The sequence below is a fragment of the Coloeus monedula genome, assembly GCF_965178545.1.
Source record: "Coloeus monedula genome assembly, chromosome: 18".
In the NCBI taxonomy this organism is placed as follows: Eukaryota; Metazoa; Chordata; class Aves; order Passeriformes; family Corvidae; genus Coloeus; species Coloeus monedula.
This window is the reverse complement of record NC_138798.1, coordinates 935,010-948,207: the sequence shown is the minus strand read 5'-3', so window position 1 is coordinate 948,207 and position 13,198 is coordinate 935,010. Positions and strand designations below refer to the sequence as shown.

The 13,198-nt window shown below is 45.5% G+C and overlaps 1 protein-coding gene across 7 annotated transcripts in view; it reads right to left on the bottom strand.

Annotated features, from left to right (window-relative positions):
* RIMBP2 (RIMS binding protein 2) overlaps positions 1–13,198 on the bottom strand; it is a gene marked incomplete at both ends in the record, with an annotated part of 37,742 nt that overhangs the window by 9,987 nt on the left and 14,557 nt on the right. For 5 of the 7 annotated variants that reach the window (XM_082293402.1, XM_082293403.1, XM_082293404.1 and 2 more), the window contains 7 exons: positions 3,950–4,108; positions 4,853–4,996; positions 6,636–7,097; positions 7,445–7,596; positions 10,116–10,925; positions 11,345–11,454; positions 12,285–12,361. In XM_082293402.1, the coding sequence (XP_082149528.1) occupies positions 3,950–4,108; positions 4,853–4,996; positions 6,636–7,097; positions 7,445–7,596; positions 10,116–10,925; positions 11,345–11,454; positions 12,285–12,361 (1,914 nt within the window). Of the gene's footprint in view, positions 1–892; positions 1,589–3,949; positions 4,109–4,852; positions 4,997–6,635; positions 7,098–7,444; positions 7,597–10,115; positions 10,926–11,344; positions 11,455–12,284; positions 12,362–13,198 lie in introns of all 7 variants that reach the window. The other 2 variants (XM_082293398.1, XM_082293399.1) reach the window with 1 other exon arrangement.

Below are 13,198 nucleotides of genomic sequence, written 5' to 3'. Positions count from 1 at the left end.
CTCTGGTCTTTGGGGAGCCTACGGATGCATCCCTCACACCCAGAGGCTCTTCTAGACATTAATGGGCAGAAATACAAACAGGCAAGATGGTGCAGAGCATCCTTGGAAGATGTGCAACGGCCCTGGCCTCTCCCTTTGGAAGCAGCTCTGTGCCTGCATCCTCCTGCAGAGATGCAGTCTGCAACTTCAAAGGCAAGAAGAGATGGTCTAAAAAGGACGGCAAAGTAGTGACAGTGCAGAGGTAAGGCAGAAAATGAAAATATGATGAAGCTGTGACTCCATAAATCTGGGCCACTGTCACACTGGGGGAGAATCTTGATTCTTGTCTTGAGATGTTCCATGATAAAGAGCACATCCTGAAAATTCTGGGAATGAGATGAATAAAAACAACACAATGAAATGAATTCCTTGACAATAACAAAAAAAAAAATTAAAAAATACCGATGAAACATCTGTCCAGTTAAAAATGCAGCTTTTTATTTTTTTTAAAGCAACATTCAGATGGGCAAAATAAAGAAAAGCAATCTTTTGGAAAAACTGTAGTTCAGCTAACCCTTAATTAAAATTTAGATTCAGTTGTCCTTTAATAAAAGCAGCCATTATTGTAATTTGTTCTGTGGGAAAATCATTGTAAAGCAAATTAATCTGATTTCAGCATGATACAAAAGAGGACCATAAACGAAAATGCAGTGTAATAAACAAAAATGAATGGGGAAGTAAAAAAAAAAAAAAGGGAAAATGTAGCAGACAGGTCCAAAGCACGGACTTTAAAAATCAATTTGGGAGAAAAAAATGAAAAAAGAACAATAAAAATAAAGAACAAAAACTAAAGAGAATGAAGAAAACAGACTGATTTGGCAAGCAGACGTTAGAAGGAAGATATTTCACACACCAGAGAGTCTTCTGCATTTCTGTGGAATGGCTTTGCAAGGACAGCAGCTGCCCTAGAGTCAGCTGGTTTAAAGTTGGTCTTCCAGCCCCCCTGAACGTCTTCGTTGGACAAGCGCTCTGTTCTGCGGCCTCTCTGAACTTCGCACTTCCTCTCGTGACCGCGCTTGGCCTGGTCGCTCCTGGGCTCCACAAAGGAAGGCCCCAGCTCCCCGAAATCCTCCTCGATGCTGCTCTGCCTGGTCAGGGTTTTCCTGCGGGCCAGCAGCGGCCGCGGGCCCCTCCGGCAGGCGCAGGCCGGGCCGGGCTCCCACGCGGGCCTGGGGCCGAAGCGCGCCTCGTCCTCCTCGCTGCCGCAGTCCAGGCCGCTGTCCGGGCTCCGCGACGCCGAGCGGCCGTACTTGCATCCTCGCTCGTCCGCGGCAAGCTCCTCCAGGCCTGGCATCCTGTGCTTGGCCGGCTGCCACGGGCCGTGCTGCTGCTCTTGGCTGCAGGGCCTGGGCGCTCGAGAGCCTCTAGCTATTCTGGGGTTCTTTTTATAGGGCACACCTAAACCCTGCTTGTACAGCAGTTCAGAGTATTCACCATCCTCTTCAGCTACTTCTGGGATACTGAAAAGCCTTTTACTGTGGTGTGTCTGCTGTGAAAAGTCAGGCTGCTCCAAAAAAGTGGCTTCAGTGGTCTTATTCTTATCGTACTCCTTAAGATTATGTAATGTTAGAAACCAGACAGGGAACAAAGAGCGTGTGACAAAAATAAAATGGGAGGGAAAAGGGAGAAGAAAAGAAAAATAAAGACAGAATTAGTTTTAGAGCAATGGCAAACATAAGACATGCAGCTTATATAGTGAAAAGGATGTCATGCTTTGAATGAGAATCTGTGAAAAATAAAGACATGATTAAGAAGTTGCTGGATGTCAGATAGAACATGAGAGGTCAGTACAAATAACTGAGTGATGCCCTTGACAAGAATAAACTCATACATTTGAAACAAAGTAATGAAAGCCGCCTACAGGTTCCAGCATGGTGAATGAGAATGGCATTAAAACTCGTTCCTTGCCCCATGCCAAACTGCCATTTCATTTTCTTTGTAAGCAGAACCCATATCTGAGAATGACAGCTCTGCCCTAGCAAGCTTTCTTTCTTTGCATCTCTCGACGTATCCTATATAGGTAGCAAATATCTTCAGTCTCCTGCCAGAGGAGAGCTCTTCCACAGGCATCATTAAAGGAGTTCTGGTTTCCTTTCTAAAATTCTAAAAAACCTGCACCATTTTTAAAGCTTGGCTTCCACGGAAAGACCCCTGGGACGCAGGCTGCTCTCTGATGCCACCTGCTCTGCACTGCCATCAAATCTTGCATCTTGTACCTGCTTCATAAAACCAGTATTTGAAAATCAGCCGTGAGCAGAAGTAAAAGTCTCTGTTTATGCCAGAAGCAGGTAAAAAACTATCCCAGACTGGGTAAAATAAGTGTTCTGGACACACCAGATATATTTTTGCAATTTTCCTGTTCCATTTCCATGAAACACAGGTTGGTCTGACAAAGAATCCTACAAGCGTCTTCGATGGGCTCTGGGAAGAGAGGAGGGAATAAATGCAGGAGGTGCTGGTTCTGACTGACAGGATTTATTGATTCTGCATCCCAGAGATCATCTCTCCTTGTGCTTAATGCCCAGATCAGGGGCATCTCTGGACTCAAGAGCACCCATAAATAACGACAGGATCATCTTGGAGATTTCAGCAGTATCTCTCTCTGAGCATTCTGAACTTAGCTGGGGTTTGGATGTTGTCCCCTTTCAGGCACAGGGGACTTTCTAAGTACTTTATGACTGTTTCACCTATTTTCATTTGGTTTTAAAATGTGTATAACAGCTGTGAAACTTGAGACAAAGTGCCACAGAAATGGAAAAAAAGGTCAGTTTTGATAGACTACTACACTAAGAGAAGCCTGCAAACCTTAACAGGTCAAAAACCATTCCCTACACCCGTTAAGGTTCTGGAATTTTCTCAGTATCAACACTGGCAATATCGATTTAAATCCAAGAAGTAAATACAGCTTCTGATGCATAAAGAACAAGAACAGTCCAGGGCTTATTCTTTTTGCCAGGGGAAGGGGATAGAAGCAGCCTGCAGAAGGATTTCAACCCTTATGTTGGTGCAGTAACAGAAACACTGACAATTTCTCCTTTTGAAAAAGTGCCTGTCTCATTCCAGACAGTATCAGAATAGAAGGACTGAATTTACAGCACGTGAAAGCAGTCAGAAGAATGGTCAGAATTCTTGTATGCATGAGAAAATAGTGTTGATTTTAGTTAAATAACAATCTACTAAAAAGAAGTTGACCTGCAGGTTTGTGCTTTCTAAGAAAACACAGTTTGTGTAATTACTACACACACAAAGAGGCAAACACAATTTACACGTACAAATGTAATATGGGAAATATCTCTTCAGTACTGGGTAGGTTTAGTGTTTTGCAAATCTTTAGTTGTTATACTGAAGTTGTCTTTCACAATGAATATTTCTGTTTCAAAGCAGTATTTCTGGAAGGTATTTCCTACTCTGGTGATGCCCTAATAATCAGAGCACAGGGAGTTCTGATAAAGCATTGATCAAACAAAGCTGAAAACAACTCCCTTTCTTACAAGAATGCTTTAAAGCCTGTGGAAGGCATGGGACTAGCACTGGATACACAGACAAATCACTCAGACATGAAAAACATAAGTTGTTTTCTAAGTTTTTACAAATCTCCTTGCTCAGAAACAAATCATTTTCAGGGTAGCACATGCAGTGCATCTTCCCAGAGACACGGAGAATGTCCCCAGATGTAGAAGAGAAACTGCAGCTGCAACAATCACATACAGGAAAACAGTAAACTAGTTTAAAGTTTATCTACTAAACAATGAAAAAAATAAAGCAACAGATGCATTAAAGCGGCCCAGTTCTAGGTCTATAGACAGCGTGAGCTTTAATGGCCTGCAGAATCCATAACTGCCTGCAAGAAATGCTTTGGAGGCAGCACCCGAGGTGGAGGAGCTCCCAGGGCCTCCCTGCGGCCGCTCACCTTGAGCGCGCTGTGCGAGGTGAGGCTGAGCCGCCGCCGGCCGCCGTCCTCCAGCTGCATCTCCGAGTACAGCTCCTCCTCGTCCTCCTCCAGGATGTCCGACAGGTCCGAGCCCCGGCTGCTCTCCGTCTGGTACTCATCCCCGTGGCAGTAGTGAGGCTGAGGGACAAGGTGAGGGGAAAAAACCTTTACTGCCTCTAAAGCTGATAATCCCTGGATAACAGCATGAAGACTAGAGCATTTCCTGGGCTGGAATGTCACTCTGGGAAGCACTAATGAGTTACATCACAAGGCTTGGGCTCTGCTCTAGTGGAGACATCGTGTAGGAGTTGTTTTGCCCGTTTATGATGGTAATTCAAGAAATCCTATCTTAATCCCAGGTGATACAACAAAGGGTATCTCCATCCACAGCACCAAATCTAGTTTTAGTCTTGATTAAATTCTCCTTATTAAAGAGGTCCTTCACGCATCAATGGACTTGCTGACCAAATTGTAAAAGCCTTAGGATAATTCACATATCATCTGTTCTTCACAGCTGCTTGTTACATCACATCATAATTTAAAAGTGATCAGCATTTAATTCTTGCAGGATATTACCACCATCGTATGCTACAGCTATAGATGATGGCATTTGAAGCTTTAATTCTCTTAAACATTGTAGGAATAGACTGGCTAAATTCAGTTTCCAGTGCCTGCTGGAAGGGAGGATGCTCAGGAGATCCCTGGTGCCGCGCACTCAGCTCCCGTCAGGCCCCAGTAACAGGAGCCTCCCCCTGCCCCCGGCTCAGCCTCTTGTCACCAACGCGCCACAACGCGCAGGAGGCGACCGGGGCACAGCTCAGCTTCATCAAATACTTGTTTCCCGTTGAACACTTGATACAATAACTGAGCCAGGTGACTCACCTGCTTTCCAAGTTCTGACCCTTTCAGGAAATCGTCAACCGAAGCTCCCCTTCGTTTGACCTTGGGGGAATCGTAACCATCCTCCTCCTCATCGGAGTACTGGGCTGCGCTGCTCCTCTCGCTGAACACGCTCCTCCTCTCCATCTAACAGAGCAACAACACCAGAGGACTGTGAGGCAGTTGGTTCCTGCACCCAGTGGCAGAAATGGCAAATATGGAGACTCAAGCACACCACATTTAAGTGTACTCATGGTTTAAAGCACCGTTAGTTTCCCCTGGCTGGAACCTTTATGGAGTTTTCCAAGAAGGTTTTGCTTGTTTTATTGCCCTCGCTCATGAACACAACTACCTGATTCTGCGTGATCACCAACTCAGCTGCCAGCCTTCCTCCCTGTTCCACTTACCAAAGTTCTCAGGATCCTACAGCAGAGGCTGCTGACAAAGGCATTTCCGCTCGGCAGAGTCAGCGGGTGACCGAGCCACGATGGCATTTTTGACCTCAATACTAAAAAAGCCACAGAATGAGGCTCTGGGCTCTTGCTCTGCTCTGAGGTGCCTCTTGGCCACAGTAATTCCTGCTGCTTGCTCTGGTGACAGTGCCCATCAGCCACCCAACAGGGGGGACGAGGGCAGGAGCAGGCACACAGCTCCTTCCGCAGCTCTTAAGTGAAGAATTTATACCACAGGGGGCTAAACATGGCAAATATCACTGGCAGAACTTGATTTAATTCAGAATTAATTCATCTATAAACTTCTGTCCAGATTCCTGAATTAAACATTTCAAGCATCACTTAAACTAATGCAGTCAGACATGGTTCAGAGCAGATGTTATGTCAGCAATTTTCCACACCAGAAAAAGTATTTCTGTTCTCTTTTTCTCTATATGGTTCTTAAATCAATTTTCACCTCATAGGGCCAAAGAAAGCAATTGCTTTTTCTCCCTCTATTACATCCCAGTTTTCTTCCTTTATAAACAAAAGGAAGATATATACACATGCATACACATGTATTTATCAGACCTTATTGATCCAGAGTTATTCAGGTTCTCAAAAGCTGGCTCAATTTACCCATTGGATCAAATGCATCCCAAAACAGGAACAGTCAATAAGCTGGGGCTGTTAAGACGTGTGAACTGTCAAAACTAATGGAGTTATTTTGGAGATACAGCGGGAGACTAAAAACTGGACGTAACTGATGATTGCCAGATGAAGGACCAAAAAAATGTATGAAGTAAGTGACACCTCAGCTTGCACAAAGTAACAGACAGTTGTGAGCAGCTTCTGATGAGAAATCAACTGCCCAGGGCACTGGGAGTATTTAAATATTGCGTATTTGTGTAGAAAACCCACAGCACGTTGTCAGGATGCAGGATCAGCTGTACTGACCCCAGAGCCCCAAATGTGGGGTTTAAATGAACTAGGAAAGGTCTGAGTCAGTGCAGCAGCCATGGGTCACTGTGGTGTCGAAACCAGGGGTGTCCCTGGGCAGTGCCGCTGCTGGCAGCTCCAGGAGGAGCTGGAATGAAAAGCAGATGCAAACACGTGTGACAGTGTAGCTCTGAGAAGGGCAGATAGATAAAATTCCCTGTGGATCCATGACAGCAGACACAGGAAGGCTTTATGAGCCCAGAATTTCAGCACACTGCTTCTTCTCAGACTATGGATCTTCAGAGTTTGGGAATGATTACCCGCTCCTTAAAGCACATGATGAAAAAATCTTTGGTGGGAAGTGTCACAACGAACAAACCAGCCCAAAAAAGCCTCAGGAAGAAGTTTGCCTTTACCCTGCTGCTCTCTGCCACTCTTTGTGCAGCTTCTCTTGCCATGGCTTTTGCGACGGTGTTGGGGACAGGAGTGCCTTGAGGCTGGGGGAGGATTCTGTTGGGGGATGGAGACCTCCTCCCCTGGAGTGGGCCATGGAAATTGGGTGGCTCCAGCATGTGTCCATGGACAGGGGACACCGAACGAGTCTGCTCCCATGACTCATCCCTTTTTAAATGTGGGCCTAAATGTTCTTCTTTGGTTTCTGGGGCTCCGGCACTTGCTAATGGCTTAGATTTGGGAGCAGTTCTGGGGTGAGGGGTTGGAGGCACCAGGAGGTCAGATGGAATGGCAGCAACAGAAGAGTCCACTGATTCCCCTTGCGCAGAGAGCGTTCGGACGGTCACCTCCCTGGCTTCCAGACTCCGCAGTCTCAGCAGCTCCACCAGCGTGCTCTCTGCTGCTGGGAAGATCACCTCTGCCACCTGAGTGCACAAACAAGCCTCTTGTGAGCATGAAATCATCTGCTGCCCTCCCCTCAGCCCCACTGCAGTACAACCCTCAAAGTCTTTGCAGAGTGAACTGTTGCCAGCACAGAATGGGCTGCAGGAGCCCACACCGGGCTCCACACCACTCACACGGGCCGGCTTCTGTCCTCCCAACCCCTTCGGCCAAAAGGGCTTCTACAAAGGGAACAAGCTGTGCCCAAACAAAAGAACAGGGTCTGCTGGCAGCTACGAAGCCCCTGCACCCACCCCAGGGCTGTCACACCTTTACCTGCCAGCTGAAATGGCCTAGAGCAGACGGTCACTGTGGCAGGAAGGGAACTCACCCGCTGCCCTTTGGCATAAACACCGTAACCTGTGACACTGGCGCCGTGGGACGTCCCCGTCGCCGTCAGAGCCGGGGGCTTCCAGGACACCTGGACAGTCCCTGGCGTGGACCCGGCCCGGACAACAACATCTTGAGGTGGAGCTGGAGGACCTAAGGGAGATGGGACTGGTCACTCTGGAGCCTCAGACCAGAAGTGCAGTGAACTAAGGTGCAATGTGGGCTGCAAGCTGGAACTTCAGCATTTTCCACCAGCTGAGTAAAGGACAAGTGTTCTCACAGTCTTTTGTCTGCACTGAATCAAAAAATACACCCACTAACCTCTTAAGGCATTTACAGTAAGTCAGTGTAATAGCACACCAAATACCTCCTTAATTAAAAGGCATTACCCTACTATAAATAGCTCTACTTTGGCCAGAAAGCCCAAGTAAAAATATCACAGAGATTATTAGTTCATACATTTTTCAAGCATCCTGTTGTGTTAATGTAACCATCAAACCCTGAGCAGAGTCTCCTGCTAAAACGTGTCAGAATCAGGGCTCAGCTGCAGCCCTCTCTGCAAACAGCCAGGAGAACACAGACCTTGGCTGTCGTGAGACTGCTTTTCCCAGTGGACTAAACGCAACCAACTCCTGTTCATCCACCAAAAAGGCTACAAACACTTCAACTGCGCGCATGATGCACGTGCAAATGTCACACATCACCACTGGCAAACTGCCAGTGCATTCCACTGGTTTGCTGTCACTGGATTTCATCCTCTCGTGGGCATGGGAATAAAATCACAGTCATGTTCAGGACAGTACAGGCACAACAGGAAATTTTTGCTCATAGCACCCCTGCATCTATAAAGTATTTTTAGCTGCAAGTTGAGAGTATGCAAATTGACCTGATACTATTCTTGGCCAAGAGGGATTTTGGTTCAGGATTGAATTTCAGCCTTTCTGATCATCCTCTTTTATTGACAGCCAGCATTCCCAATCCAGCCAGGCTGCTCAGTTTACAAGAAAGAATGCACCTGATCTAACCCAGCATCTTGCCAATGACAATGACATTAATCTGCCCCTGCAGAAGTCACCTTCCTTTCATTCTCCCAAAACCAAACAATCCCCAGGGAGTCTGCCTCAACCTTCACGGGCTGTAGCAGAGAGAGGTTTAATAAAGTGCAGTGCCTGAGGCTCAGCATGGTTTCTATTTCCTCCCATCATTAAATGGGAAATTATTCCTGATGACTTTTGATGGTCTTGGTCATCAGCATAAATGTTTGTTTTGGAATTCTGCTACACTTTGCTCCTCATGGGTATTTTTACATAAATTAGCTCCAAAAAACCGCAGCAGGCCCATTGGTCCTGATCCTGTACTTACTTCTATTTTTAGATCTGAGTGCCCAAGAGAGAACTACTTCTATTTTAATGGAAGCAATTCCGTTGCTTTGATCAATCAAGATGAGGAGCTCAATTGCATGACACACTGTGATGGTAACTCCATCACTGACTCCACATCCATCCTTTCCCTTTGTTCCAGTGACTCTGAAATACAGGCATCAGCCTCTAACCACTTCAACTGCTGCTATTTTATTTCGCTACACAACAGTGAGAAGTTGACTTGTTTCTGTGAAAGTGCTCTCAGTGAAATGAAGCAGTGGGGAACATTCTGGGATGTCTGGATCTAAAAGGTGAGGCTTCACTGTGCTTCAGCTCCTCAGCAGAGAACAGCTCATGCCTTGCTTAGCAGCCTTCACAGCTAGAGGGAGATACAGCATGTTAAGTGTCTGGTCTGGAAAAAAGCCTCACTCAAAAGGCCTTTCCTAAATAGCAAAGTTGAAATCAGTTCAAGCCACCATCCAGGCAGTACCTCCCAACTCCCCCAGGACACACCCCCGGTCTGAAATGCCCCCCTCCCCAACAGCACTGCCACTTATCCCTCTGAAATGATTCCAGACTGAAAACTGAACATTTTCACTGAAACCATTAATCATTAGCACCAAAACAGGAGACACAGCAGCTCAACTCCCCCTCTGCTCAACCAGCAGGGCTGTCCTCCACCTCTCCTCTCATGAAAGTTACACAAGAGGCCAAGGAGGGGACCAGAATGAACTCCTGCCCCTCTGCTGGAATCAAGCCCCAGTGGGAGTGAACAAACCCCAGCTCAGAACACGCTTCTGACATTTCACTTGCCAGGGGCCACTTGTACCTGAGTGTCCCTCCAGAGGCACCCAGGGACCCTGCAGCAGGACCCGAAAGATTGAATACCTGAGGGGGCTCCGACTCTCCATGATTTGATGACCTGGGGTAGGTGAAGCTACAAGGAAAGATACTCAGATTTTTTCAGGTGCTGCCATACACCCCCAAAATGATGAGATTATCCTTTAAATTCACTACGTTATTTCTGGTCTAGTTTTCAAAACTACTTCAGTGTTCTCAAATAATGGGAGATGACTGACAACACTTACCAACACTCCTAATGTAAAAGCCAGGTGGGAAAAAACCTCAGACTTTCCAAAACACAACGACTCTGTTGACTTTACAAAGTCAAATTGTACAATGTGATGACAACTTCACAACTGAAATGCACTTACATCCCCTAAATGACTCTGTGAAGGTTAAATTATTTTATCTAGTATTTTCAGAGAAATTCAGCTGAAGAATTTTGGGGTAGGGAGGATAATACCAAACCTGCTGGCAATGTAGAAAATTCCACAAAGGCTTCCTTTTTTTCTCGTTGTTCCAAGGGAAGCTGCCAGGGCATCTGATGGGGCTTTGCCATGACCTTCACCTTGTAGGCCATATTGGGCTTCAAATTAAAAAAATGGTACTTGTAGCTAGCAGCCTTGACAATGTCAAATTCCTCCTCGTTGAGGAAGATGACATGACTGTAATTACTGTTTGTAGGGAGCCAGGACAGCTCAGCAGAAATCTGGGTTATGTTGTCCACTCTAAGGTTCGAGGGGGCTACGATGACGTCCTTGCCCACTAACAAAGTGCACTGCAGCTCGTCGGAGTTGCCCTTGTTGGTGATGCTCTGGATGGATATCCGGTACGTGCACGTGGAAATGTTGAGCTTTTCTATGAGAGCCTTCGTTCTGCTTCCCAAGGCTATGTTCATCCGGATTTCCTTGTCCACCAGGACGTTGTAGCTGCTGACGGTTCCCCAGCCGGGGGGCACTACCGGTGGCTCCCAGCCCACAATAACACTTTTGGCTAGTTGTTTAATAAGGGTGATTTTTCTAGGATAAGGCACAATGTCTTCTCCGATCTCATCAATGTTCACATCCAGAGTCCCTGCGCCGTTGCTGATCACGCTGGAGTCTGTGTGACTTGGGGGACTTATCTCCAAGAGATCTCCTTCCAAGGGAGGACCCGAGCGGTTGATAAAATTCTGATCTTGTTCGCTGCTGAGTGTGCTTGATAACCGGGTCTCGTTGTCTTGAACAAAATCCACAAAGTTTGAAGGGACTAGTCCTCTTTGTCCATCCAGAAGTTCTCCTGGTGAGAAAGAGCAGTGCCATTATAACCCCCGAAGCAGAATACCTTTCTCATGTCAGTGCCTTGAGAGTGGACAAGGTAAGGTGCAAGGGATGAGTGAAAATACAGAAACAACATCCCCAGTTTGAGAACATAAAGGCTTATTAAGGGAAAAACCAGAACTGCCAGTAAGCTTTTTTGTCAACTTAAATCTTGCCAGCAGGAAAAGCTGACACTATAAAATATCTTATAATTAGCTTTGCCTGCAAGGAGAGGCTTTGCTGGTGCAGAAATTCTTTTAATGAACACCATGATGATAAAGCTAATTTTAGCAACCGATTTAGGAGCAGATGAAGGAAAGAATTTGGAGCGTGTTTGACAGACAAACTGATTTCAATCTGCATGAATTAGCATGAATTCATGGATTAAATAAAAAATACCTTCATAGAAGCCATCTTCATCCATGTCTCCGTACACATAAAGGTACTTTCCTGCCGTAAGAGGGAGCTCTGCCTCTGGATTTTCATTTGGTCCATCGAAAGGGTTGTAGCTGTGGGGGGACAGGCAGAGTGCTGCTCAGGAAGGGGCTACAGCTCCAAGGAGGGCAATTTCCCCAGCAGTGTTTTTGCTCCCCTTCTGAGACACGTTCTGAGTGGGCCTGGGTCAGTTTGTGCCTGTGAGGTCCCACCCTCCTCCCTCAGGAGCTCTGCCCCTAAACCCACGTCCTTTCCTGCAGAATTTACTTGGACACTTCTCACTCAGGGCTCTTGAAATACACTGGACAAAATTCTCTTTAGTTTTTAGAGTGAATTAAAGCAAACTCAGTTGTGGGGTCTCTGTCAGTTGCTGTACTCAATTTTATGTTCCTTTTACACAAGTTTAATAAACTCCTACAGAGACAAGGTAAAAGAAGACAAAAACAGTGAGTTACATCTAAAAGAAGCTACTGAGAGACAAAAAGTACTTATAAAGTACTTAAATCCACATCTATCCTGAAGGAAATTGTTAGCCACTGAAATTTTCATCATGACAGTACTTTATGTCTGAAATTTTAATGTGCAAAGCAGTGATGGACTTCAAGTCTTTTCTTGCTTGAAAAAGTACTTTATAAGAAGAGAAGGAGACACCCTCTCTAAAGTAGGAGGTGCCCATTTAATGTGATTTAGACACTGAAGGACAGAAATGCAGAGGCCATGCTCAGCCCCCTCTGGCAATTCAGGCCCGTGGACAGGGCACTGTTTTGCAGCCAGTGCCAACGGGAAAGGGGTCTGCTATCCTTAACTTTAATTCCATGCAATAATTCAGTGCATGAATAAAGTGAAGCCAAACCTGATGCTGAACATTACAAGTGCGTACTGTATCTGCAATGAGATGTTTTACCTATAACGGGCAATGCAAAGATGGACTTTCCCAGAATATCTCTGCTTTGAGGTATTGGAATTCTGATCATTATCCATCTGTAGAGGGGGGAGAAAAAAGATAATGTGATTTCAAAAAAAAGGAGGAATGGACAGTTTTCCTGACAGGTGATACAAATCAGTGAACACACAATATCAAGGAAAAAAAGAATTAAATTCTAACACGGAACACAACTGGTTAATTTTACTCAGAAAGGCATATTCCAGTGACCGAGTACTTAAAACAAATGCTGAGTTTAGAACTGGTGCCACTGTCAACTTCCAAACACTGGCAAACAATGAGTATCACACAAAATATCCCCCCTTGCCAATCCAACCCAATCCACAGCATCAGCATCTGCTGAATGCCACCTTTTCCACTAACTGAAAGAAATAATGTATTTTCTTCTGGATTTAATATCACATTTAATTCAATCCTGCAAAGCCACACATTTATTCTATTACAAATCTGGTCTACAAAACCTGGAGATTTAATTGCGGTGTTGAGTCAACACAGACTCTGCCTATTTTAGCCCTGCACGAGGTCTCTAGTGGTAAAACAGTAATTTCTGCTATGCTTTGAGCTCGTGGAGGTTTTAAAGTGAGAGATGAACTTCCCTCCACTTACTGCACAGTTTGCTGTGAGCCATTTCAGAAAAAATTACCAACTTTTTGCCTGAGCTTGAGAGAACTTTAATTAAGGTAAAAATACTGGGTTAACAGTGGGATGAAATTAAATAAATTGTCCAAGAACTGAGCAAAATTTTACAATCTAGACAGAGTGAACACTGAACTGCAACTTTCAGGTCTAAACTGGTCCCTGCCAAAAGCACTCCAGAAAAATACTGAGTGAAGTCCCTTTTCCTCTGAATGAACTTCTGAGGGGTGGTTTAGCCC